This window comes from Fundulus heteroclitus, unplaced genomic scaffold, assembly GCF_011125445.2.
Source record: "Fundulus heteroclitus isolate FHET01 unplaced genomic scaffold, MU-UCD_Fhet_4.1 scaffold_37, whole genome shotgun sequence".
NCBI classification, from domain to species: domain Eukaryota; kingdom Metazoa; phylum Chordata; class Actinopteri; order Cyprinodontiformes; family Fundulidae; genus Fundulus; species Fundulus heteroclitus.
In genome coordinates this window covers 4,264,263-4,291,249 of record NW_023396781.1, presented here as the reverse complement: position 1 = coordinate 4,291,249, position 26,987 = coordinate 4,264,263, and the positions used below count along the sequence as shown (strand labels likewise).

The 26,987-nt window shown below is 42.6% G+C and overlaps 1 protein-coding gene across 1 annotated transcript in view; it reads left to right on the top strand.

Moving 5' to 3' along the window:
* The first annotated feature begins 16,289 nt into the window (after window positions 1-16,289).
* si:ch211-250c4.3 (uncharacterized protein LOC100535981 homolog) overlaps window positions 16,290-26,987 on the top strand; it is a 43,100-nt gene continuing 32,402 nt past the window's right edge. Inside the window, exon 1 of the mRNA XM_012854702.3 lies at window positions 16,290-16,560. Coding sequence (XP_012710156.2) covers window positions 16,482-16,560 — 79 coding nt within the window. The 5' untranslated portion in view covers window positions 16,290-16,481. The remainder of the gene's footprint in view (window positions 16,561-26,987) is intronic.

Here is a 26,987-nt window from a genome sequence, read left to right as displayed (position 1 = left end):
TTTTGTTTTGGTTGTCTTTTATGAGTGAAACAGTGCCTGGAGTTGGCCATGGATGTTCGATAATGTGCCTCTTGAAGATTTTGAAGAAGAGTAGGGGAAAATTGGAACAGTATTATCAGATGTAGTATTTGGGACCAGTCCAGTCTGCTGCCGCCTCCTCCAGGAAGTCCTTTCTCCCACTCAGACAATGTATCTGTGCTGTGATTCACGACTGCTCCCTGCAGCCGGAGGAAACGCCAGCACTTTCTCTGCCATCTCACTGAGAGCAGGAAGGTGATTGGTTCAGATGGAGCTGTCAGCCCTCAGGAGTGAAAGGATGCTGGGAGTGAGACCTGAAACCAACATGAGGGTCAAGGGTCGGCGTTTTAACATTACCAGCGGATGAAACAGGTTTACTAGAGCTACTAGAGTGTGCTGAGCTTTCCTCCTTCAAATCTACTTCCTATAACCATGCTTTATATAGAATACAACTAACAGAATAATGTTCTGCCTACTGTTATGTGTAAATGTGGCACCATCAGAGTCATAGTTTAGATGCACATGCTTGGTGGGTAAGAATATTCCAGTTGATCCTTTTTATGGCTGAACTGCAGCATTTCTGCAGACTATAGCTGCACAATATGCCAACTGGTCACAAAATGTTAGGATTGTAATCACAGAACTGTTTGGATGCAATATTTGGTAGGACATATTTCAAGGACCATGCTAGGTAAATCTGCAGGTTAATATATATGGCCTGTTCGATAGACACACTGTCCTGGGTGCACACGCTTGATGTATATTTGAATTGGTCCAAATGCAGCAGCTACAGCTACTAGAGCGGGCTCTTAATTGTTCAGAATGGGTCCCAGACGGTTTTGTTATTTCAGGGGAGATAAATGTTTATTTGTCAACTTTCTGAATTGTGCTGCATTTTAGCCATAATCTGTTTTTGAACAGCTGTAGTAAGCAGTCAGTCCATCAGGCTGCATACTGCCGCAACACTCAATGTTATTGAAATGCTTTTCCTTCTCATATTCTGAGGGCAAAAGGAAAGAGGCAACATCCTTGATCCTATCTGCTTACTAGAATAACAGGGATTTCCTCTGGAGTGGCCACTCACCATTACTGCACAGACAGAAAAGCTGAGAGCTGAACGGCTTTAGAATAAATCCATCTAGAGTCATTTAGCAGTTAAAATGTTTGGATTTGCCTCTGAAGCCTCAGCCTCTACTTTTATCCTAAATTTGTACTAAAGTTTCTTTTTTGTTTGTCACTTCTCTGGAAGTTTCCCAAAGAGTGTTTGTCTTACCTTTCTAAAACTACAGGAGGCACACTTTGTATTGAAAACATAGTCTTACTATTTACAGACAGATCCTCAGGTGCCATCTAGACGTGTTTCAGCAGCTGTGTGGGATGGATTCAACAGAAAGGAAACATTTACCATGAAATAAAGTCAATTTTTGCATCCGTCCTAACCAGGGACCTTAGGTTCCCCCGAATCAGCCAGGGAGTTCCCTCCTGGACCTGGTACCCACACGAGCTGATCTCAGACAAGCACAGATGGAGAGAATGAGTTCGAGAAGACTTGTTAGGGTCTAGTGAAAACTACCTTATAATAAAATCAAGTTTCCTATTGAATCAATTCCAGTGCAGGTAGAGCTGGGCCATGTGGCTTGAAAATAAAATCTTCCGATTTTTCTTTACCAAATCCGATTAATCAACCCCCCCCCCCCCCACACCCCGATTTTTGTGTCACAAAAAGAAATGATTTTAAAAACTTGCTTTTATTTCAAGCATTTTATCTGTGAGTTGACCTGAATTAAAAGTAAAAGCGCTGCACGTATTATGATGTGGTCTTCCTTTTCTGTGTTGGCACTAGTGGAAAGTTGACATGATATCAGGCTTTCCATGTGGGACAAGCGTTCTTTCTCAGTGTGTGACCTCAGTGAGTCTTCTGCCGTCTCTGATGTCACGAGGCGTTCCCAGTGCCTCCAACAATAGGCCGCAGGCTGGCTAAGCACTGCGTCCCAGGTATTCCTGAGTTCTGCTAGAGGTTCTGCTCTCCCTTCATGCAATCAGTGTGTTTAAACAAGATAAGTTTAGATTAGCCAGTTTTTCTTTTCATCATGACAGCACATCGGTTCACGCTCAGCAGAAATGAACACTTACCTTCAAATAACTGATTCAATGGAACATTGGTTTGGGTTACTATGGACTGAACATGACTGGCGTGAAGCTTCTGGCGTGAAGCTTCAGGCGTCTCCCTGAATGAAGGAGCCGATAGAAGAGGCTGCTTCCTATGACAGGTGAGCCGGTGCTGCGGAGGCTCAGCCATCAGCAGGTTGGATGCTGCTGTTTTATCAGATCCAACCAGTGACCACCCAGAAATCGAGCTGCTTTCAATTTGCTGCACTGACACTGAAATTCTGATTGTAAGGAATGTGATTAGCTCTGGCCTATCATGGAGCTCTTATTGGCCCAATGGCACAGTGGTTATTCCAGTCCGTTTAGACCACTGGTTCTCAGTCAGGACCCCCCACCCTGCATGTGTTCCACAGCTCCAGGCTTGATTTATAACAGGCCTCTGTGGCTCCTGATGGCAGCTGAGGGGGTCATTGATTCATGTGGATCAGGTGAGCTGAAGCAGAGACCCATCTACAGCATGAAGGACAGTGGGTCAGAGAACTAACTTGCATGTATTGTATTGAATACTTGAAATACTTTGGTTTTAATGCAAGCTTTAAAAATCAGTCACCTTTACAAGAAAAACAAAATAAACTGAGTAAAACCAATGTAAAAATATATTATTTACCAAATCTTTTTTCAAAGGTGTAAGCACCTTCAAAAGTGTTAACTTGAACATGACTTGAGAAATAAAGACAAATATCCCTTTTTACATATTTTTACAGTTACCATAGGCAGTAGCACATATGACAGTTTACTGTAGCTTCTGAACAGAGCTGACGCTGAACCTTCTATGTGTAAATGAAAACAAGACTGATGAGGCGATTGTCTTTGGTCAATCTGACCTGCTGACAGGATGTAACTTACAGGCCCTACTGACTCATTTGGTTGCTACTCTGTCAGAAATCTTGGGGTTATCTTTTGACACTGATCTCATTTGTTAAGCAGGCCAGTAGTTCAGTCCAGCTTTTATCATTTGAGGTTGATGAACAAAATAATGCCTGATCTTCTACAAACTGCCCATGAAAGTTATTACCACTACACTGGACTACTGCAACCCCCTCTATAGTGGGACTTGCCAGACCCTTCTTCAGCTTGTCCAAAATGCTGCTGCTGTGTGTAATAGTAATATATAAATAAACACTGACTGATCGACTGAGTACAAAAACCAGCCACCCTAGACCGTTTCTACCTGATGAATACAATGAACAGCTCACAGTTTCTGCTGTGAAACAAAATAAGCATATTTGCACAATTCCTTTACTTTACATATATAAAAAATGGCTGTAAATACACAAGCATGTGAATTCAACTCCTTTTATCAATATTTTTACATTTTCTAAAGTTTATGTATTTATTCTTAGTATCCTAATGAGTATATGTGCTCATAATATTGACCAATAAAGCGGATTCTGATTCTGATTCTGATTGTGATGTTAGATAGAATAAAATTGTTGTAGCCTTGAAATTAAAGGCGTACTTTTACTTATTCTAACTTTCCTGTTAGATTCTGCTGCTCCTTCAGACAAGAAGACTTTGGGAAACTAGAACCTGCTGCTGTGTTCCAAAGGATTGCACGCTGCCTCATTCCTTACATAACAGTGAGGAAATAAAGCTTAATAAAACATTTCTCCTGTCTCAGGTTTGTTGGTCTAGAAACTGATTCCTCTGCAGTTTGAACATTGTTCAGGGTGTTTTTGCTTCAGCTGGCTCTAATGAACCAAACACTCTAAATTCTGGCTAATGTTTCTCAGAAAAAACTGTTTATCAGATACCAGGATGAATCCTGAATGTTCCTTCTGTCACTTTAGATTTTGAAAGACTGTTTTCAATACACTGTGAGTGTTCATATATATCACTGCAGGTATAATTAATAACTGACTGTGTGCAAGCAGTAAAGCGAGGGTTGTTTCAGCTTTGGGTGTGTGTATTGGTTCACTGTAGCTTCCACAGTATATCCACAACAGAGTCTGTCATGATTTAGGTTTTTGTTTATTTGTTTTGGACTTTTCTGGACTTTCCTAGAATCAGCCCTGTCACCTCTCAGCCACCATCCCATCAGGCCAGCCCACTCCTCAGTGACCAGTCACCCCATCTGCATCCTCTGGTCTCCAGCCCATTACTGCCATTACTGCTCATGGGTTTTGGCTCAAACTCTAACCTGGGCTAAAGAGAAAAGGAACCGGACTGTTGCTCAATGGTCCAAAGTCTGGAGGAAGAGTTGAGAGGCACATAATCCACGTTACCTGAAGTCCAGCATGAAATTTCCACAGTCAGCGATGCTTTGGGGTGCCATCTCATCTGCTGGTTCTGGTCTGCTGGATGTTCTGAAGTCCACAGTCAATGCAGCTGTCTAGCAATAAATTCTAAAGCACTTCATGCTTCCCTCTCCAGACAAGCTGTATGGAGATACTTATTTTACTTCCCAGCAGGACTTGGCATTGGCCAAAGGTACCAAATGCTGGTTAAATGACCACGGTGATCCTGCTCTTGATTGGCCAGGAAACTCCCCTGACATGAGCCCCATAGAAAATCTCTGGGCTGTTGTCAAGAGGAGGATGAGAGACGCTAGACTTGTTGTCATTTCAGCTTTTAACTTTTTGTTCTCTGTCTTTTCTCTCTTCATAGTAGGTACACCTGGTCTAGTGTTCTGTTAGCTGCGACATCATCCAGAGAAGACGGCTCACCCGCTACTACCATCTAATGTAGAACAGATTCCTAGATCAATGTGTGCTTCTGTGCTTTTTGTGTCTCTGCTCTGTCTTCTCTAACCCCCAGTCGGTCGAGGCAGATGAGCGTTCACACTGAGCCTGGTTCTGCTGGAGGTTTTCCTCTCCACTGTCGCTTCATGCTTGCTCAGTATGAGGGATTGCTGCAAAGCCATCAACAATGCAGATGACTGTCCACGGTGGCTCTACGCTCTTTCAGGAGGAGTGAATGCTGCTTATTAAGACTTGATCCAATCTGCTTGGTTTCCTTAGATAGGAAACTTTTTGACCAATGTGTATAATTTGATTGAATTTGACTTTGGAAAGTGCTTTGAGATGACATGTATCATGAATTGACGCTATATAAATAAATTGAATTGAATTGAATAGACTCAACAAGGCAGATGACTTGAAGACAGCTATCAAAGCAATCTGGGCTTCCAGAACACTTCAGCGCCACAGGCTGATGGCCTCTATGCCACGGTGCATTGATGCAGGAATTTGTGCAGGTGGAGGCTCAAGTATGAATACATAGAAATGGACTGAATTTTCAGAGGCCTGACATTTTGCTTAAAACCTCTTTATTTTAATGGTCTAATGTGATATTCTAATGTTCTGAGACACTGACTTTTGGGTTTTCTTTGCCCGTAATTCATAGTCATGAAAATGTCAAGAAATGAAAGCTTGAAATATTTTACTTTTTGTGTAATGAATATCTATAAAATACTTTCACTTTCTGAAATGACTGGCAAAAAAGTGCTTCACTTTTCCGCAATGTTCTGAATCAGTGAGTTTGTAATAGTTGCCCCTTGTGGTGGTTTTTCGTTACTGCAGTTATATACCCAGGCTTTTCAGTGTGCATACATACAGCACAGCAGGCTATACCACAGAGAGTCAGTTGCTTAAATCCTGGAGCGGAACCAACAGTGAGTATAAGCATAGTTGGTTCTTATTGTTGTTTCTTACCCCTCCGTTTTATTTTGTAGCATTGGAGGGAGCTGTTTTCAAGTTTTAAAACCGTGCTAATAATGCTAACGCTAATCGCGAAGCTAACCGCTAGCGTGAGGCTATTTAGGATGCTAAGGCTAATTAAGTTCACTGTTGAGCTTCATATTTGTTGTGTTGGTGAACGTGCTGCATTTTGTTTGATGATTATTTCTTGTAATGTAACTGAGTGTATTTACAGGAATTTAAACTGCTAAAGGTAGTTTATATATCTAAAATGTAATACATTGCATATTTCTTTTGTATTGCAGTTTTACAAAAATTAACTGAGAAGGTTCAGTAAAGCAGCCTCAATCAAATCTACTGGGTCCCTCATTTTGTTCGCTATCTGTCAGCCAGGACAGAATAGTAAAATGTTCACCACTCAGCGGGACACAGCAATTGAACAACTGTGAACAGCAAAACCGTTGCAAGATGAGCAGCAAGAATATAGATGACCAGTCTCCGCTGGAGACGAGGTCAAGAGTTTCATCTTCACACACGTCTCGCAGTTCAACCCGGACATCAGTCAGCGCTGCTGCAACAAGGGCCAGAGCCAAGGCTGAAGCAGCTAAAATTAAAGTGTCCTTTGCTGAAAAGGAAGCAGCCATGATGAAAGAAAAGGCTTCAATAGAGGCAAGTCTTCACGTGTTAAAACAAGAAAAAGAAGCAACTGCAGCATCTAAAGAGGCGGCAATATTTGAAGAAGCAGCAGCAGAACTTGAAAATATCGGAAAAGGTTCCCTCAGTGAGTTAAAAGAGCTGACTGTTGAAGATCCAAAAAAACGCACCAGAGACTACATAGAAACTCAGCAATTTGACCCACAAGCTCCCCAGGATCTTAAGGATGCTGTGCCCCTGCTACCGATTTCACCAGGAGAAACTCAGGAAATCCGAACCCTCAGGACCAAGGCTCTAGGTTCTCACCATGGGTCCCTTAGTAGAGGAAATGAACCCAGGACCTTTAATAGTGATTGCTGTGAACCTCTTCTTGGCCCAAAAGCATTTTCGCCAAAGCAAAAACATTCACCTGTTGCTCCTGGGTGCCAAAAGGAAAATACAGCTATACCTCCAGCCTCTCATCCTACCCAGTGTAGTAAATATTCAACCTTTACACCTCAAACACCTGACTTAGCTCAGTATCTCATGAGAAGAGAGATGGTGAGCTCTGGGCTCCTTGCCTTTGATGATAGCCCAGAAAACTACTGGGCATGGAAAGCATCTTTCCTAGCAGCTACAAGGGAGTTAAACCTGTCTCATCAGGAAGAGCTCAACCTCCTGGTTAAATGGCTCGGGCCAGAGTCTTCAGCTCAAGCCAAGCGGATAAGGTCAGTACATGTTAACAATCCCAGAGCAGGTGTGTTTATGGTGTGGGAGCGCTTGGAGGAAATATATGGAAGTCCAGAAGTGATAGAAAATGCTCTAATGAGAAAATTAGACTGTTTTCCAGACGTTTCTAACAAAGACACACAAAAACTCAGAGAGTTGTCTGACTTGTTAAGAGAGATAGAAGCTGCAAAGAATGAGGGATTCTTGCCTGGACTCATGTATTTAGATACAGCAAGGGGCGTGAATCCAATTGTTGAAAAACTCCCTTTCTCCCTGAGGGAACGCTGGATCACACAAGGATCTATGTATAAACAAAATTATTGTGTCCCTTTCCCGCCATTCAGTTTTTTTGTGGACTTTGTTTGTACACAGGCTAGAACGCGCAATGATCCCAGTTTTGCATTTAATGTGTTCCCTAATTCCAGTCAATGCAGTGCTGATAAAACACCAAAATACTTTGCAAAATCAGCTGTGACAGTTAGGAAAACTGATGTTACTCCTACAAACGGTAAAACACACAAACCTGGGGAGGAGCCAGACAAACAATGTCCAATACACAACAAACCTCACCCACTGTCAAAATGTCGTGGGTTCAGAGGAAAACATCTTGATGAGAGGAAAGCATATCTACAGGAGCATTCGATCTGTTATCGATGTTGTGGTCGTTTGGTGGTCTGGCTCAACATTCATCTGAGGTAAAGCAAAGCGGGGAGACGGAAGATGTTGCACCCCCTATGATCACTTCAAAGTGCACAGAGATATGCGGGGGTCCCCCAAAGCCCAGATCCTGTTCAAAAATCTGCTTAGTCAATGTTTTCCATACCGACCATCCATCTAAGTCCCACCAGGTGTATGCTGTACTTGACGACCAGAGCAATCGGTCTCTAGTAAAGTCAGAGTTCTTCAGTTTACTACAGATCAACAGCAGTTCATCGCCCTACACTCTTAAAACATGCTCTGGCACAATAGAGACTGAAGGGAGGAAGGCGAGTAACATCATAGTGGAGTCACTTGACGGAAAAATCAAAGTGAAACTTCCCACGTTATTGGAGTGCAGCCATCTGCCTGATGACCGATCAGAGATCCCGACTCCTGAGTGCGCCCAATATTTTCCCCACCTCAGACCAATTGCTGATAAGATTCCTCCACTTGACAGCAATGCTCCCATCCTAATACTGTTAGGCAGAGACATTTTGAGCCTGCACAAGGTACGTGAACAGCGTAATGGACCTCACAACTCACCATACGCCCAGCGTCTTGACCTTGGTTGGGTCATAGTTGGGGAATTAAGCCTAGGTGGTGCTCATAAGACAGAGGGAGTCAACGCCTATAAGACACATGTCCTGCAAAACGGACGCCCCTCTTTCCTTAAGCCATGTGCAAACAATATCCATGTAAAAGAGAAGGTTAAAGGTCCGGTCCAGCATAGTCTTCAAACACCATTTCAGACTGTGGGGATCTTTCAGGAGACAGTTAAGGATGGCTTGGGGGAAAGTGTGTTCCGGAGAACATCTGAGGATGACAAGCCGGCCATGTCAGTCGATGACAATGAATTTCTCAGGATAATGGAACAGGAAGTATATATGGACAATGAAAACCACTGGGTGGCACCACTACCCTTTCGTTCACCACGCAATCCACTTCCTAATAACCGAGAACAGGCCTTTCAGAGATTCTCCTCTCTCCAGCGTTCATTCATAAAAAGACCTGAGATGAAACAGCACTTCTTTGATTTCATGGAGACGGTGATTGTCAATCACCAGGCAGAGCAAGCACCCCAACTAAAACCAGGCCAAGAGTGTTGGTATTTACCGACCTTTGGTGTATACCACCCCCAGAAACCTGGGAAAATAAGGGTGGTTTTTGACTCAAGCGCTGAATACAAGGGGATATCACTGAATGATGTGCTTCTCAGCGGCCCCAACCTCAACAACACACTAATTGGTGTTCTCTTGAGATTCAGAAAGGAGCAAATAGCGGTCACAGCAGATGTGGAAAAAATGTTCTATGGGTTCAAGGTCAGAGAAGACCATCGCAACTACCTACGTTTCCTGTGGTATCGAGATAATAATCCAGATGAAGAGGTCATCGACTACTGGATGACTGTGCATGTATTTGGAAATAGTCCGTCACCAGCAGTAGCAACGTATGGTCTAAGGAAAGCTGCAGAACATGGAGAACTGGAACATGGAACAGATGCAAAACAGTTTGTGTTCAGAAATTTCTATGTGGATGATGCGCTCACCTCGTTAGCTACTCACAACATGGCTATTGATCTCCTGCAGCGGACTAGAGCCTTGTTGGCTGAGTCCAACTTAAAACTTCACAAAATAGCTTCCAATGACACAAGGGTCATGGAGGCCTTTTCCATGGAGGAGCGAGCAAGTGACTTTAAAGATCTAGATTTAGGAGCTGACCCTTTGCCCCTCCAGCGGAGTTTGGGTTTAAGCTGGGCACTCCAGTCTGACAGTTTCACATTTAGGGTCTCAAGAGATGTTAAACCATTCACTCGTAGAGGCATGCTGTCCACTGTAAACAGTCTTTACGATCCCCTTGGATTTGCTTCCCCCATCACAGTCCAAGGCAAAGCACTGGTGAGAGACATTTCCTCAGAGCAGTATGAGTGGGATACACCTCTGCCAGCAGAAAAAGAGACACAGTGGAAAGCATGGACTGACTCCTTAATTGCACTTGAACAGGTTTGCATCCAGAGAGCATACATTCCAGTCTCCTTGTCATGTATTGAAAGGACAGAACTATGTGTCTTTGCAGATGCCTCAACTGCGGCCATAGCTGCTGTAGCCTACCTGCGTGCCTTGGACATTGATGGAACATGGCATGTGGGGTTTGCAATGGGAAAATCAAAGCTAGCTCCTTATCCAATGCATACTGTACCACGCCTGGAGTTGTGTGCAGCTGTCCTGGCAGTCGAGCTGGCAGAAACAATCCAGTCTGAGATAGATATAGAGTTACAAGCAGTCAGGTTCTTCACTGATAGTCGCGTCGTGTTGGGCTACATACACAACAGATCACGAAGGTTCTATACCTATGTAGCTAACAGAGTAGCTCGCATTCGAGGCTCTACTGATCCAAAACAGTGGCAGTATGTATCGACTGACAAAAACCCTGCAGACCAGGGAACCAGGCCAATTCACGTATCATCCCTGTCATCATCCAGTTGGTTGCTTGGCCCCCCTTTTCTCAGTCAGTTGAATGCAAGAAAAGATGATGAAGCAGAAACCTTTGACCTTATAAGTCCAGACAAAGACAAAAACATACGGCCTCAAGTAACCTCTCTTGTGACAAGTATAAGGGAGCCGTCTCTTGGATCATCTAGATTTGAACATTTCTCTACTTGGAAGAGTCTAGTAAGAGGCTTGACAACCCTCATTCATGTAGTCAAGACATTCTCAAAAAAGACTGAAACTGATGGTTGTAAAGGATGGCATCAATGCAATCAGCTACTCAACACAGAGCGTTCTCAAGCGAAGATGGTTATCTTCAAGGCTGTGCAGGAGGATATGTATAAAGAGGAGCTAGAACGTTTAACTCAGAACTCTAAAGTGTGCCGCCAAAGTCCCCTGATGAAGCTAGATCCCTTCATTGATGGCAGTCGATTGATTAGAGTTGGAGACCGGATACGTTGGGCAGATTTGGAAGACCAAGAGAAACATCCACTCATCCTACCAGCTGGCCATCATGTGACCATTCTTCTCGTCCGACATTATCACATTAAGGTAGCCCACCAAGGTCGCCACTTCACAGAAGGTGCATTACGCACTGCTGGTGTCTGGATAGTGGGAGGGCGGAGGTGTATCTCCAGCATAATATTCAAATGTGTAATCTGTAAAAAGTTGAGAGGAAAGACAGAAATTCAAAAGATGTGTGATCTGCCGCCTGACCGATTGACAGTGGACCCACCCTTTACATATGTAGGCCTGGATGTTTTTGGCCCATGGAGTGTCACCACTCGGCGCACACGTGGTGGAGCTGCTGAGAGCAAGAGATGGGCACTCATCTTCGTCTGTCTAAGTACAAGAGCTGTGCACCTTGAAATTATCGAAACGATGTCTACTTCAAGTTTCATCAATGCCTTCAGGCACTTTCTATCCATACGTGGACCCGTCAAGCACCTAAGGTCGGACAGGGGCACAAATTTCATTGGTGCATGCAGAGAACTTCAAGTTAACACAGATGACCCAGAGCTCAAGAACTTCTTGAAGGAACAGGACTGCACATGGACCTTTAACGCTCCCCATTCCTCCCACATGGGAGGAGCTTGGGAACGGCTAATAGGAGTGGCCAGACGCATCTTGGATGGACTCCTAGTGAAGCATGGCGCTTCTAGACTGTCTCATGAAGTCTTATCAACCTTGATGGCTGAGGTCATGGCCATCATAAATGCTCGACCACTGGTTCCGATCTCATATGATGCTGAGGTTCCTGAAATGTTCTCGCCTGCAACTCTGCTCACCCAGAAAGCAAGTGTCACTCCTGCACCCCTAGGAAACTTTGAACTGGACCATCTATGCAAGGTACAGTGGCGCCAGGTTCAGAACTTGGCAGACTCTTTCTGGAAAAGGTGGAGATTAGAGTACCTCCCAACACTTCAACCTCGAAGAAAGTGGACCTCGAAGAAGCCTGGCCTCCAAGAAGGTGACATTGTTTTGATAAAGGACATTCAAGCTAAACGTAACGAGTGGCCTCTTGGACGGATAGTTAAAGCTATTGCAAGTTCAGATGGCAAAGTTCGTAAGGTCGAAGTAAAGACTCTTAGCCAAGGGGTAATTAAAAAGTATCTTCGACCCATTAGTGATGTTGTTCTAGTTATGTCACATAAATAAGAGCAATGGTGGTATAACATATTTATACCAAGCGGGGAGTGTTCTGAATCAGTGAGTTTGTAATAGTTGCCCCTTGTGGTGGTTTTTCGTTACTGCAGTTATATACCCAGGCTTTTCAGTGTGCATACATACAGCACAGCAGGCTATACCACAGAGAGTCAGTTGCTTAAATCCTGGAGCGGAACCAACAGTGAGTATAAGCATAGTTGGTTCTTATTGTTGTTTCTTACCCCTCCGTTTTATTTTGTAGCATTGGAGGGAGCTGTTTTCAAGTTTTAAAACCGTGCTAATAATGCTAACGCTAATCGCGAAGCTAACCGCTAGCGTGAGGCTATTTAGGATGCTAAGGCTAATTAAGTTCACTGTTGAGCTTCATATTTGTTGTGTTGGTGAACGTGCTGCATTTTGTTTGATGATTATTTCTTGTAATGTAACTGAGTGTATTTACAGGAATTTAAACTGCTAAAGGTAGTTTATATATCTAAAATGTAATACATTGCATATTTCTTTTGTATTGCAGTTTTACAAAAATTAACTGAGAAGGTTCAGTAAAGCAGCCTCAATCAAATCTACTGGGTCTCTCATTTTGTTCGCTATCTGTCAGCCAGGACAGAATACGCAATATTCAAATTTTTTGAGATGTACCTGTACTTCTTGGTTCAAGGAGCCTAATAATCTTTATCTTGTCTGACTATGAAACCTTTCTGCACAACTTATTTGGTTTATTCTTGTGGACAGCTCCAAATTTCAGTCTAGCTTGAAGGTATGATGTGGAAGCAGGAACTTCTTTCTTGGTCTTGGGCTGCTCCTCTTGTAGTGCTTCTAACATGATTGCAGAGAGAGCACCGTTAATCACACAGATGTTGCCCTAAAGATCATGCTTTGTCTAAGATGATCCATTTTATATGTTTTAACATAACTCAAAGGTGAGACGCTTGCAGCCTATGTATAAGATTCTTCTGTGTGTAGGAGCTCTTGAGGCACCATCTCCACCCTCAGTCCACTCAGGAAACCTTTGCAGGCGTTTGAGTTGATTTGCTGATTAGGATGTGACTCCATGAGTTCGAATAATTATCATTTTCACAACATTGTAAGTTTATGAGACACTGAATTTCCGGTTGTCGTCATCTGTAGCCATGATCATCAATATTACATGAAAGAAAGGTGTTGCCTATTTCACTCTATGGGTAATGAGTCTATATAATATATGAGCTTCGCTTTCTGAGATGACTTGCAATAAACAGCACTGATAGGCAATATTAAAAGTTTCTGAGATGTGTGAGGAGACGGGGGGAGGTTCCACCTACGAACACATAACTTTCAAACATAGTGGTGGTAATGTCATGCTGTTGTGTCTGTTTTGCTCCTCTTCAGTGGATGGAGAGGACTTCAACATTCCTCAACTTTACCTTAATTCAGTACCTGGAAGGTTGAACCATAAAATGATGCTCCAACAGCCAACTCCTTTAATAACTAATAAATGAATAAATAAATTTGCCTTCAATACTGCAGACAAATCCCTGACTGGCTTGCTCGGAGGAGACAACTTCTCTGGATATATTCCTTTTCATTGTTCTTAATAAAGCAGCTCATGCTCTGTCAGACTGGATGAAGAACATCTGTGAACATCAGTTTTCAAAGCTTCTCACAGATTAATTGTCGGATTTTAGTTGTGGACTTTGACTAGGTCATTCTAACAAATGAACAGGCTTTGATCTATCCCATAATTTGTCCGGCAGCATGTTTAGAGCGGTTGTCTTGCTGGAAGGTCAACTTCCACCTTTGTCCCAGGTCTTCTGCAGCCTCTAACAGGTTTTCTTCCAGGATTTAGCTCCATCCATTTCAAGCCAGCTTTATTCAGTTACTACTCAATAAAAGTCTCCCCACAGCATGATGCTGCCACCACCACGGTTTAAGTTGGATATAATGTCTTCAGACTTTGTTTTGCCATTCGTTTTCTGGTGTGTAATTGCCGTAAAACTTTTATTTGTGTATTTTAATTACATTTTAATTAAAATACACAAATATCCCTTTTCTTATTTTATTATCTGTTTTCTATTAACTGTAGCACTTTCAGATTTCTTGCAAATGTTATTATTATTATTATTATTATTATTATTCAGGGTGCTGTCCGGTGCACGTTTTCTGACACACAGAGTTTTAGTCTACATATACCAGACAAACAGTTAAACTCCACCAACCAGTTGTGAAAATTTAAATGACCGAAGGACGGAGTAATAGGAGGTTGTGTTGAAAGTAAGACGTCAGTGGGATAAAAAAATGTGGACGTGTCTTATTTTCATGACTTTGTTTAGTTTATTTTTCTGTTCCAGGAAAAGGTGAATGATGTTTAGAAAGGTTCCAAGAAGGCTGATATCCAATAAAGAGTCAATATTTGGAAGAAATGTGATATTTAGATAACATCAAGCCAAGAGTTATAATGTAATGCAGCATGAAAGGAGCAGTGTGTGTATGTGTATGTGTGTGTGTGTATGTGTGTGTGTGTGCGTGTGTAGCTGTCAGCATAATAAAATGCCATTGTGACGGAGTCTTTATCCCACTATCTGATCCATACTTTAGCATTGCTCCATGGCTGGTAATTAAAGGCAGCACTGCTCAGTCCCCTCCCATTCTTGGTGCTGTTCAAATATTTTAGGTCAGTTGTTGCAAGACACACTCACTGGGTGGGGACAGTAAGAAAAGTACACGGCTTGATCTGCAGATAACGGCATGCCTTTGCAGGGGATTAATCCCAACTGAACTTGGTTTTTACATAGTTAGGCACCAAAGTTACAGCTGGCAAAACAGAGCCGCACAAAAGTATTCAAACCCTTTCTACTTGTTGTTCCGACCACATGGCGTTTTAATCCATTATGTGACAGACCAATACAAAGTGCATAACTAACGGGAAAGGAACATGATAAATGTGTCACCATCTCCTGGTGTTTGCTTTTGGTTTTATTTTGGGTTTTCAGTATTTCCTTGTTGTTTTATCCATGTTCATTCAGAACTTGCCATATTAGTTCACACTTTTCTGTTTAGTTTCTTGTGCTCTGTTCTATTAATACATTTTTCTCAGATCAGGTTTTGGTGAGAAGTCCCCGTGTGTCTTGGTTCAGCTTCCTTCGTGTTAATTAGTCTCCCTGTCTCAGCAACACCTGAGTCTGGGGTGGAGGTTCACCTTCCAGCAGGGCAACCACCCTAAACGTCCAGCCACAGATACAAGGCAACAGTTTAGATCAAAGCAGATTCATGTTAATATGACCCAGTCAAAGTCCAGACCTAAAGCTAACCAAGAATCTGTGGTAAGACTTGATAACCGATGTTCTCAGACGCTCTCCATCCAATCTGGCTGAGTCTGAGTAGCTTAACAGAGAAGAATAAGCAGAGATTTGTTGATGTTCAAAGCTATATTGATTATAGTAAAATCCTTTTCAGAGTTTTGTTAGTTAGAACAGAAGTTGAAACCTATTTATAATATAAATATCTTCTATGTTGTGTTGGAATGCTGACCAGTAAACGTCCCTGATGTCAGAGATGTCATTGTGACAAAGCCAATGTGTTATCAAGTGTCTGTATGTAAATGAGAGGAAGGTAGCTGCAACAGTGAGTTTTAAAAGTGAAGGAACTCAAGAACCTGGGGCCAAGCATCCAAAGCAGCAGGCAGGGACGGCTGAAGGAGACGGAGCAGATGGCATAGACATGTGCAGAGGAGCCATGACAGACATTCTGGACCAAGCATCCTGAATGTGGAGGGAGAGCAACAGAGAAGTTTGTGGGATGTGGTGAAGGAGGACATGCGGAGGGTTGGTGTGACAGAAGAGGGTGCTATGGAGGCTGAGATGGAGGTAGATGATCTGCTCTGGTGACCCTGACAGAGAGCAGGTAGAGAAGAAGAGGAGGATGACGTAGAATTTCATACATTTCTTATTCACAAGTAAGAAAAGTATAAAATTCTTCCTTAAAGGAAAGCAATACAGTTGTTTGGTGTGAATGATGTGTTTCCTGTATGGCTCTGTTTAATGTGGCCATGTTCTCATGACAACCCCGGGGTGTTCAGTGTGCTGCTGGAGGTGTCTGAAAGTCTTCACAAACCCAGAACCTGAACTCAAATGGAAAAGGTTGCTTTTGAATTGAACTGTTCCTCTTTGGGCTCAACAGAAATCTCAGCGCTGCTCAGAGTGTTTCCCTCCTCCTGCTGCTGAAGTCCAGCCCCTCTCTGCTGCTCCGCTGAAGGAACTGCCTACAGTCACAGATCTGTGAGCCGCTCCTGCCACAACTCCTGCATTCCTGCAGGACCAGGTGTCATGACTGCCTCCGCGCTGACGGAGACGCCTTTCTTCTACAGCTCAACTTCAGAATAGAGTCAGCCCAATGAGGAATACCTGAGGGAGTTGGATCTTTCTTTACTCTAAAGTTTTTTTTTAACCAAAGCAAGTCCTTCAGCAACATGAGTATGAAGAGGAAGAAGGCTGGGTTGGTCATCAGCTGGCAGAGATCCTTCTCCATTCTGGCTCCCTGGAGAAAAGGTAAAATAACCTTCTTTTATTTCCTTCTTCCAACACACCAGCACTTCCAGCTGTGCAGCCTTGCTCTCTAACAGACACATGTCACACAGCCGTCTCTTCATTAAGGGTGCGTTGCCTCGCTTCTTTCACTCTTCTCAGGTCTGTATCCTTGAACTACCTGCAGACACTTGAAAGTCGTTCCTATATTTGAGACCTGTGAGGTCTCCGTAAACACGACTGGCTCCCTGCGGTGGCCGACGCGCTCATGTGTCAAAAGGTGACTAACTGCGCTGAGCTGAGGTGTTTACGTGGTCGTGGGGATGGGAAACAAACGGGTTGTCAGTTGACTGAGATCAGCAGCTTGCTTGTTGTAAGACCCAGCCTTTCATTCCTGGAGGCTCCACAGAAACCTTTAAAAGCCGATTTTTCATTTTCTCTGGCAGTCATAAAACTTTTCTGGCCTCCTCTTTTCATTTAAACCTCTTTATTGAAAACTGAGAACCGTAAACAAGGCTTCTGCGGTGGCTGCAACAATATAACGAAAAGAAAAACAGATGTGGATTCCTCCTCCTCCACGGGACAGGATGGAGGCTCTGGAGGACGACGGCATGCAGCATCCCAGAGATACGCCCAAATCAGTCATAGCTCTAATAACCTACCGCCAGATGTTCTCGTTCAGTCAGTCCGTGAGATTTAAGAGGAGGAAGGTAGCAGCGTGTGAACACCCGATGACTGTAGGAGTGAGGGTAGTTTGCCGTATACACTGTTTGAAGTGTATCATTTAACAGAGAGAAAGATTATTCACAACACAAAAACATTCAGAGCAGCTGCCGATCATCTTAGAAATGGATGTCCCGGTAATTTAACCTCAAAGTCAGGATTCTACAGCCTTCAATTAGCATGGTCAATGATAAAGTTCATCACAGGGCAGTCAGGAAAAGAAGAAGAAATGACCTCAGTGTTGCCAAGTAATGCACAGCTAGACCTTTCCAACAACGTACTTTTGAACAGATGAGACCAACATAGAGATGACTGGCTGTAATGGACAGCCCCATGTTTAACAAAAACAAATCAGTGCAAACACCTCATATGGTGGGACTTTAAGAAAGCTGAGCTGATACCAATGATCACAAACCTCCATGAACCGAAGCCATGAGGTAAAGGAGGCCCAAAATTCCTCCACAAGGACGTACTGTGAGAGAAGAGTCTCATCATGTCGCTGCTCACAGGATTCCCTTTATAAGCTGCTTTGGTCATTCATGAATAACCAACGGAGCCAGCCATGTGCTGATCAGATGTAAGCTTTAAGAAAATGAAGCCATCTCCAGAGCACAGCAGGAGGCCTCAGGAGGGAGAAACACACAGCACATAAACAGAGCTGTTAGACATCTCTCAGTCGAAGTTATGAGATGTATCAAAAATACATCTGTGTTCATTTTTCTACATACCAACCCACAGCAGTGGTGTCTGGTCGCTGATCCTCTAACCACCACGGCTTATGCCCAGTGATATGTCCTAATGCCAAGAATATATATATATATATATATATATATATATATATATATATATATATATATATAATATATATACATATCCTTGCACTGCTCATATCGTCCGACACAGAACTTTTCTGTGCATTGAACCAGGTTGCCAGTTCGATCCCCAACGCCGACCGTTTCAGCCGTTGTGTCCTTGGGCAAGACGCTACCAGCGATGCTGTGGTGCCGTTGTATGGCAGACTTGCCTCTGTCAATCTGCCCCAGGGCAGCTGTGGCTACTAACATAGCTCACCACCGTCAAGGTGTGAATGTGTGACTGACTGATTTAAGTGCTTTGGGGTCGTCGGACTAGTTAAAGCGCTGTACAAGCACAAGCCATTTACCATTTTATCATATAAAATGTCCTTTTTGGTTTGTTGCTGCATTCCTGCCCAATGACTACTACTTCTGTTTATAATGCTTCTCTTTACGAGTTTGTACTCGCAGCCTTGCAACAAAATTTCACTCTAATGTTAATTGGGAATGTGAGGTTGAGTGACAATAAAGACTGTCAAAGTGTGAAACTGCAGCTTTGATGAGGTGCTTCATCAGAAAAGCTTCAGTTTCCCCCCTTTAACCCTAAAGTGAATTTATGTGCATGTTTTAAAGCAGGGTTTCCTTCATGAAACTGAAGCATCAAGCGTTTTCTAATGGTAGGATCAGCTTTGGCCTTCTCACTGCTTTGGGATGTCTGTGGCAGTTACTTCATTCATCAACATTATGAGACTGTTACAATTATCCAAGACAATTTAGAAAACGAAAGGACTCTGCCCTACAGGATGGAGGATTTTTAGCTTCTCCTGTCTCAATTCCAGCATCAAAGTAGGAAAACATCTACTCTTGCTGTTTTCCTTCCGCCTGTGCATGGAGATTATATGTCATTGGAATATAGGTCAGACAATTATATGGAAAAAATGTACACTTCAGGAACTTTATGACCACAGCCACTCCAAAGATCTGCGCTACCTTGGGTCGCTCCTCATTTCGGTTTGCTGGCCCAAACGACTGGAACCTTCATTCCTTCATCCCAGTGTCTACTTTCAATGCTTCAGTACAAATGATAGCTTCTGATCAGTGCCGCTGCTTCTGATGTGCAAATAATGTCTAGAAATGGCATTTCCTCTTCTCTCTGTAGATTAAGAAGCACCTTGTAATTCTTTTTTTTGTTCTACTTGTTTTGACTGCTGCCTGTCGGCCGGGTCAGCGTTGTAAATGAAAACTGATTCTTAACTGTCTCAGCTGCTCAAATAAAGGTTCAATAAAACAAAACAAAGAAGTCCAAAGTTGTGTGAATTGGTGCAGCGGCATGACGAGCTTCCTCAGCCTCACCTTCTCTGATGGTGGCGTCAGGTTGCTCCACATTCCTCAGCTGAGCCCCACTCAGATATCACTGTCAGCTTATTTACAGTAGGAGCCCCCCCACACCTGCTGTGGAGCAGATCCCACAGATGTTTGGTGGTGGGAGGCATGATAAATCTGCTCATTGTTGCTGCCGTGAGGGGAGCCTCTTTGCTCGGCTTGACAGCAGACACATTGTTTGCCATGTTACTGAGAACAGGAAGAAAGGGCCGCTGTGAAGATGGCTGCGCTCAGTGCAGCTGGGAGGACGACTCCTGCCTCTCCGTCATTGTTTTTGTCTCTGGACACGCTCAGGAAGGAGCGGGAGATTGTCTGAGGAGCTTTTTTCCAGCCTGGAGCCTGAAGCGATCGGCTGTAATCTGAGGTTTCTTCTCTATGACAGATTTTGTTTTTTTCCGGAACCCCTAAAACTGTTCTCCAAACGTTTAGTTTCTAGTTGTGAACTTTTGCAGCGTTGTCTTGGCCTCTAATTGGAGGGATGAGCAGCTCCAACCTAACTTGTTAGTGGGAATTATCCCAGAGGAGCTCTGACTGAAGCTACAATGCTCCTGCACATTCCTGCGTTATCATAATGGTGTCTGGCAGGACAGAGCAGTACTGGGGTCGGGCTTTTACTTTGATAAGTGGAGGGCATCTGGCTATCATCCTCGGTGCTGATGACACAACCCTCATGATCCCAGCTACGCTGCATGTTGGGGTGTAGCTGTAAGTGTCGGCGTTGAGCCTGATTTAATGAGAGCATTAGCGCATGCTGCAGCGATTTATCAGCACCTGACTCACAGGCTCAGTTTTAACACTGCTGCCTTGCTGCAAGAGGTCCTGTTCCTCCCACAGTCCAAAAACATTTCTGTTAGGTTCTTTGTTTCTCTTTAAATTGCCCTTGGGAATGAGAGAGTGAGTGCTTCGTTCGCTCACCTGGGCGTCCCTGTGATGGACTGGTGACCTGTCCAGGGTGTACTCCGCCTCCCGCCCAGTGATCTCTAGAAATAGGCACCAGCCCCCCATGACCCTGCAGGGACAATGGTTACAGATAGAGGACGGGTGGATGAATGCAGTTCTTGTGTACAGAGTAGCAGCTCAGCTGAATGGATCCATTTTAGCATATTATCTACAACGTCTTAATTTCTGATGCTTTGCAGTCACAGATTAATGACCAAAACTGAGAGGATTTTTAAAATCTTTTATTGTTGTTACTTTTATCATATTCAACATAAAAATAAAGCCACAAAAAAAACCTAATGGTTAGATGTATGTCTGTCAAACGGTGCTATTGCTGCACCACAACCCCATTAATCCCATGTTTTACCTTTGCACAACATCATAAGGGTTTTATGTCATTTCGAGAAGCAAAACCTAACTGATTTCTACATGCATAGACAATACAGTTGTCATGTTCATGTTGATATCTGTATCAACATGAACATGACAGGAGCAAGAACTAAGACATCCGTAGAGGAACTTTTGTTCCAGTGAGCACATATGACTAAAATGAAAGGAAGGTTCCAAGCACGAAAATGTTACTAAAACTGAAAACATTTGCAGTCATGACGTGGAAACTATGGTAGAACGGCATAAAGGCTTAATGTTCTGTGCAATAAGCTTTAGCAGGTGTTGTTAGCTTATCTTTCCTTACCTCTATGTATCAAAATTCTTAGAACTGAATTAATGTTTTAAACACCAGCAGTTACCTTATGATGGTCTTAAATAAATGACTGGTACACCATGGATATGGGATATTTGTCATCAAACGGTGCGGATCTGATCGCACCAAAGGCTTTTTTCATTTGATGCTTGTCTGCTGAGAATCTGCCTTTATTTTCAGGCAAATTATTTTAGTTTCAGACAGGAAAGAATCAAAGTTCAAAAGCAGCTAGAAATGAAAATGACGCAAAGACAACATTTTGTTTTAAACGCCCCAGAGGAATGCCCGTCTGAGGAATCCTGGAACTCAGCAGTGGGACAGCTGTAAAAGCTAAACTACAGACCAGTGTAATGGCCTCTGACTGAGCTGGGTGGAGGGTTTCACACAGGTTGGAGGTGAACGACAGGTTTAGCTTTGGAAATGCTTCCTCTGAGGAACAGTTCCCCTGCTGAGCTCAGGTTCTGGCTCAGGTTGGCCCGGTTTAGGGAGCTGCTAGCCGTCCACAGCCATGCCTCCAGAGCAACAACAGCTTCATTTCTGACCAGGATCATCATCACTGCAGGAGGAAACATCTGAAGGACAGAAGGTCTGAAGTGATCAGTGGCAGTGGGGTTATTCATTTAACAAAGAACTGAGAGGTATTTTAGTCTAAATATCAAAATGCTTGTTTTAGTCAGGAGTCAGTCCTTCCAAAACAACAGATCTGCAGTTGTTCCTGACCGCCGACCACCCATAGAGATGTACCACAACCACCTGGGCTGTAAAAGCAGCTGGCCTGTCACACCCAGGTTATGACCTGATTCCCAGTTTGACCCGAGGGCTTACAGACACCTACATGTTCAGCTTCACAAGATCACCAGTCTGTCTCTCTTTCTGTGTATATATATTATATATATATATATACATATATATATATATATATATATATATATATATATATATATGTATGTATGTATGTATATATATATATATATATATATATATATATATATATATATATAATATATATATATATATCTATATATATATATACACATATATTATATATATATATATATATATATTATATATATATATATATATACACACACATATATATATATATATATATATATATATATATATATATATATATATATGCTCTGTGATAGACTGTCGACCTGTCCAGATAGGCACCAGCACCTCTACATTGCAGACTGTGTCTGATTCTTATTACTGCATTTTTGTGTTATTAGTGCATCCCCACATTGTGTCATTGACTTTGCAGCAATCCCTCATACCGAGCATGCATGTCGCAACAGTGGAGGGGAAACAAACCTCCAGCAGGACCAAGCTCAGTGTAAACAGCCACCTGCTAATACCCACTGGGGGTTTAACAAGACAGAGCAGAGACACAAAGAGAACACAGAAGCACTGATTCAGGAGTACTTTCTGTGTGAGGCAAAAGTAAAGGGGTAATGGCAGCAGTAGCTTCATTAGTCTGTCTCATCTTGAAGAGAAACATGGCTGAGCAGGTCAACTCTGAGCGTTTTCAGGTCTAGAAGAAGAAAGAGAGAACATGCAGTTGCAGTAAAAGCTCAGCTAGTAGCTTTGTCTAGGAAAGAGGGTTTATTTCATCTCATTTAGCAAAGCCTTTAATGAATCGTCTGTGTTAGACTGTTGCAGCATGAGATCCTGACGTAGACAAAAGGCTATCATTTTAGCTCTAACCAAGACTGTAATAACATTTTGCGTTAAAAATCCTGTCAAAACCTGAAAACAGCAGGTGATAACAGTAGTGGTAATAAAGGATGAGCATAGTGTCCTGGTCTGCGGAGATCTTGGTGGGTTTTGTCCTAATCCCCTTCTTACATAAGTCCACCGGTATGAGCCTGTAACTGTCTTTCTTGAAGGTTTAACATTGATGGCTTTGACTTCAACTCTCTGTTGTTTCCTCTGTCAGAAAACAGCGGGAGTTTATTTTTCTAATAAGTTACAGGAATGCTGATAAACACAACATAACCATTAGAAGTATGTGTGATTTAGTGGAAAACATAAAAACTAGTTGAGTTGTTGAACAAGGGGAATGTACCCATGTGTTTGCAGAACATGTACGGTAATATATTTAAGAGCGGGAGTTAGTGGAGTCACCCTTTAATGTCCCGTCCAACATTCAAGTATTTCATCCAAGCGGACCTCTCCCTTTGTGCAAATGCTTTTTCCACTTGAGTTATTTATCTTAGTGTTTGGTTAACTGGTCCAACTCTTTCACATCCCAACTCCCCTCCGGCCCCTTTTAGCCTCTGCACGAAGGCTGTGTTTTACCTCCAGCCCTGAAGGCATTGTGGACCTTTTCTCTCGTGAAGTTTGAACCCGAGGCACGAGAAGAAGACAACAGGTCAATCCGCCCACTCCTTAAATCCTAAAATGTCAGACTTAGAAAAGACCCGTTTCAGTCTGGAATGTGAAGCGAATCTGAGGGGAAATGACAGATGGATGTTCTCAGACAGAAACCAGGCTTTAGACGAGTCGGGGACAGCCTGGGGGGAGGCGGATGGTCTCTAATGATATGTTGTTGAGTTCAGTCGAACACACAGACTGGAAATAGGCTGAGTCAGCATGCGCTGACAATTACAGGACAGAGTATGTGTTTGTGATGTTTGCAAAGGATGAGCGCAGCCCCGTCAGGGGAACACCTGTGCAGCAGGCGCGGACCGCATGAACAGGATTGAAGGGACACATGAGGATTGTGTCACAATAGCAAGACGTCAGATTACACAGTTGAGTTGGTGGGATGACTTCAGCCTGTAATTAAAGGCAAACTGCTCTCCTTCTCATCGTCTGCTGCTGCTTTACAAGAGCAGACACGTCCTGAAATCCCGTGTCAGGTGCTCAGGAAAAATCTCTAAGTGTTAAAAATGTCTTTGTTTGGCTTTACGAGTAATTGATTGAATTTGTTCTACTCAGCAGTTTGAAATAACTATTTTGAGAGCTTTAGCTCTAAATCTGTCAGATTGATTATCTGGTTTATTAGACGGTCTTTTTTCCCAAAGTTCTCTGACCTGTTGGCCTTTCTTTTATGAACACAGGAAAGAGCAAAACTGTTCCTTTAGCTACACTCCGCTGCACCAGAAATGGGTTATATGCAGCAAAACTGACTAACTGCAGGCTCGTAATGAGGTTTTACATTAGTGCAATGTAACACACTAGATCAATGAAGGAGGCTCTAGCTAACCGCCAATCCTTTAGGGATGAAGACCAAAGCGGTTTTCTACTGTCTTAAAAGAGGTCCTAGCTCAAAAGATCCAGTTCAATGAAGACACTGAGAGATTTTAATTAATGTAACCTTTTAACAGAACATCACTCCAAAATTTTTTTAACTATTCTTTCAGATCGGCAAGTCAAAGGAATTCCGTTTAAATCAGACCAAAAAAAAAAAAAAAAAAACATGATGGCAGGAGACGGTTCCTTATTTGTCATAGTCATAGTTTTTCATAGGTTTGTTTCCTTCTTCTATAATTTGACTTCCTGGGAAGCTGTGCGTCAGGAGGAAGAGCCATTGTTCAGCAGTTGGTGGTTCACTTCCAGCTTCCCAAACCACACTTCAAAGCATCAATAGGCTATAAAATCCCAATGACAGACATTTGACAAATATGTGGTTGTAATGTGACCAGAAAAAAAAAAATCAAGGTGTGAATACTTGATCAAAGTACTGAAATAAATATTTTCCCAGAGCAAACATGCTTTAGGGCAGCAAATGTTACTTTAGAAAGTGAGAACATTACATCTCTGTAAGACTGGAGTGTTGTTTCTCTACCTATCTTTGTGTTGTCTGTTAATCACTGTACATCATGGCTTGTACAACAGATGGAAAACACTCATTTGTGCCACTGTACAGGCGAACACATGATGAATACTTCTCACAATATGATCAGTGAGGTCACTGGAAACAATAACAACCCAGCTGCTAAAGTCCCATCCTAAAATACATACAATCATTCAGCTGTGTTTTCCTATGGTTGGTCAGAAACAGGAAACAGGAGTTTAATAGGCAGCACAGAATGAGCAGCACGAAGCAGACTCAGCAAACAGGCCAACAGAGACTCATTTTATACTGTCCTATTTATAATGTTTGTGGGGATGCAGAGAAGACATAACTTTGAAATGACCATCAAGTATAAGAGACTAAGCCATCTGTGATAAAGGAAACAGTGTGATAGTGGTCATTAAGCCCGGCTCTGACATTCTGTCCTGTCAACACCACGGAGCCATTTGCTAAATTGTCCTGTTTGTTTATCCACTATATGAAAACAGGGAAAGTTCTCTCGTAATTTTTCTCTGTTTTTATTATTTGTATAAATCCTGTTTTTATGAGCCGAATGAATGAAAACCCAATCATAGGGAGAGAGCTGGCTCAGGGCCAAGCACAAGCTGATACCACACCACTAACAGTGTTTGGACAGGCCTTTTCCGGTGCAACCAAGGCTTGTCAAAATAAGTTCTTTTTTCAAGCGAGCCAAATTTTGTTTCTGATCATCCTGATGAAAACACCTAGGAAATAATAGTGAAATAGATTTTTAGCAAGCATGCTACAGAGTCACATCTCTGCCTTATGGAATTGCCAGAGAAGGAAGGGATATACATCAGATTGACCACACTATCTCATTTCACTTTACGTTTGGCTTGGTAAATGGAATTTAATAAACTGATCATAAAATCATGGTGAAGTATATTTATGCAATAAATATTAGAAGAGATGAAAAACATTACCTCCAAATTGATAAAAGGCAATCTGTTCGCTGTTGATGATGCTGTGCCACCTCTATTTAATAGACCCCCCCACCCACCCCCAACCAAATAGCTGATAATTACTGAATAGATTACTGTAATTAATTCAATTTAATTAAAGCTGACCGTCAGCCAGGTATTTTCTAGAATAATTACTGCTGAATATCTTTTCATCAAGCGCTTCATGATTGTTGCTGAAAGTCCCAGTAACAAGCAATTGTGGAGTCCTAAAGCCAGTCCGAACAGTCCCTGGTACTTCTGGTTCACAAACAGACAAAAACTGCTTAAATTTCACAACTTGTAAATGTCCACTGTCAGTGTTGGGTCAAGGTAAGTGGAACTGTTCGGTTGCTGTTCAGCCAGCAGTACTTTTTTTTTCATGTATGTGAAAGTGGAGGCATCATGTTCATGGTACATGGTATTTTCCTTTATACCTTAATTTTAACTGAATGACTGGTTTGGTAATACATTTACTGTAAAAAACAACATCAGCACAAATTTTTTGATGTTCAGTGTTTTCCATAGTTGTTATGGTTCTTGTATCCCGCCTCTCGCCCAATGGCCGCTAGAAATAGGCACCATCCACCCTGTAACCCTGCACAGATAAGCGGGTGGAGACAATGGATAGATGGATGTTTATTAATACACTTTACAAGACATTAATCATTGCTATTTAATTAAGTATTACGTACAATACTTAATCAAATACTTAATCAGTCTGTATTTCATATTGGGGACCAGGGTTTAAATCCTGGTGGTGTCAGAAAGGGTATCTGTTATAAAAACTCTGCCGAGTCTGTGTTACAAGTTGCAATGACTCACTGTGGCGACGTCTGAAAATGGGAACTGCCGAAAATACTTGCACTGAGTCAGATGACTTATTTAAGACTGAATTTAATGTTTGGAACTTAGACTCAACTCGGAAGTTGAATGTCACCGCTTCAGACATCACTTGAAGGGGAAGACTTGAGGCTTATTTGGGACTTTCAAAGCAGTGACTTGGTCCGACCTGTGGTAGATTCATTTATTTAGTGTTTAATGCATAACATGCAGAGAAATACAAGGTTGTCAGTTTGTAGAAGCAGCTATTCTGCTTGTTGGGAACACTTTGCTAATCCAAGTGGCTTTTCAAACTGGAACGA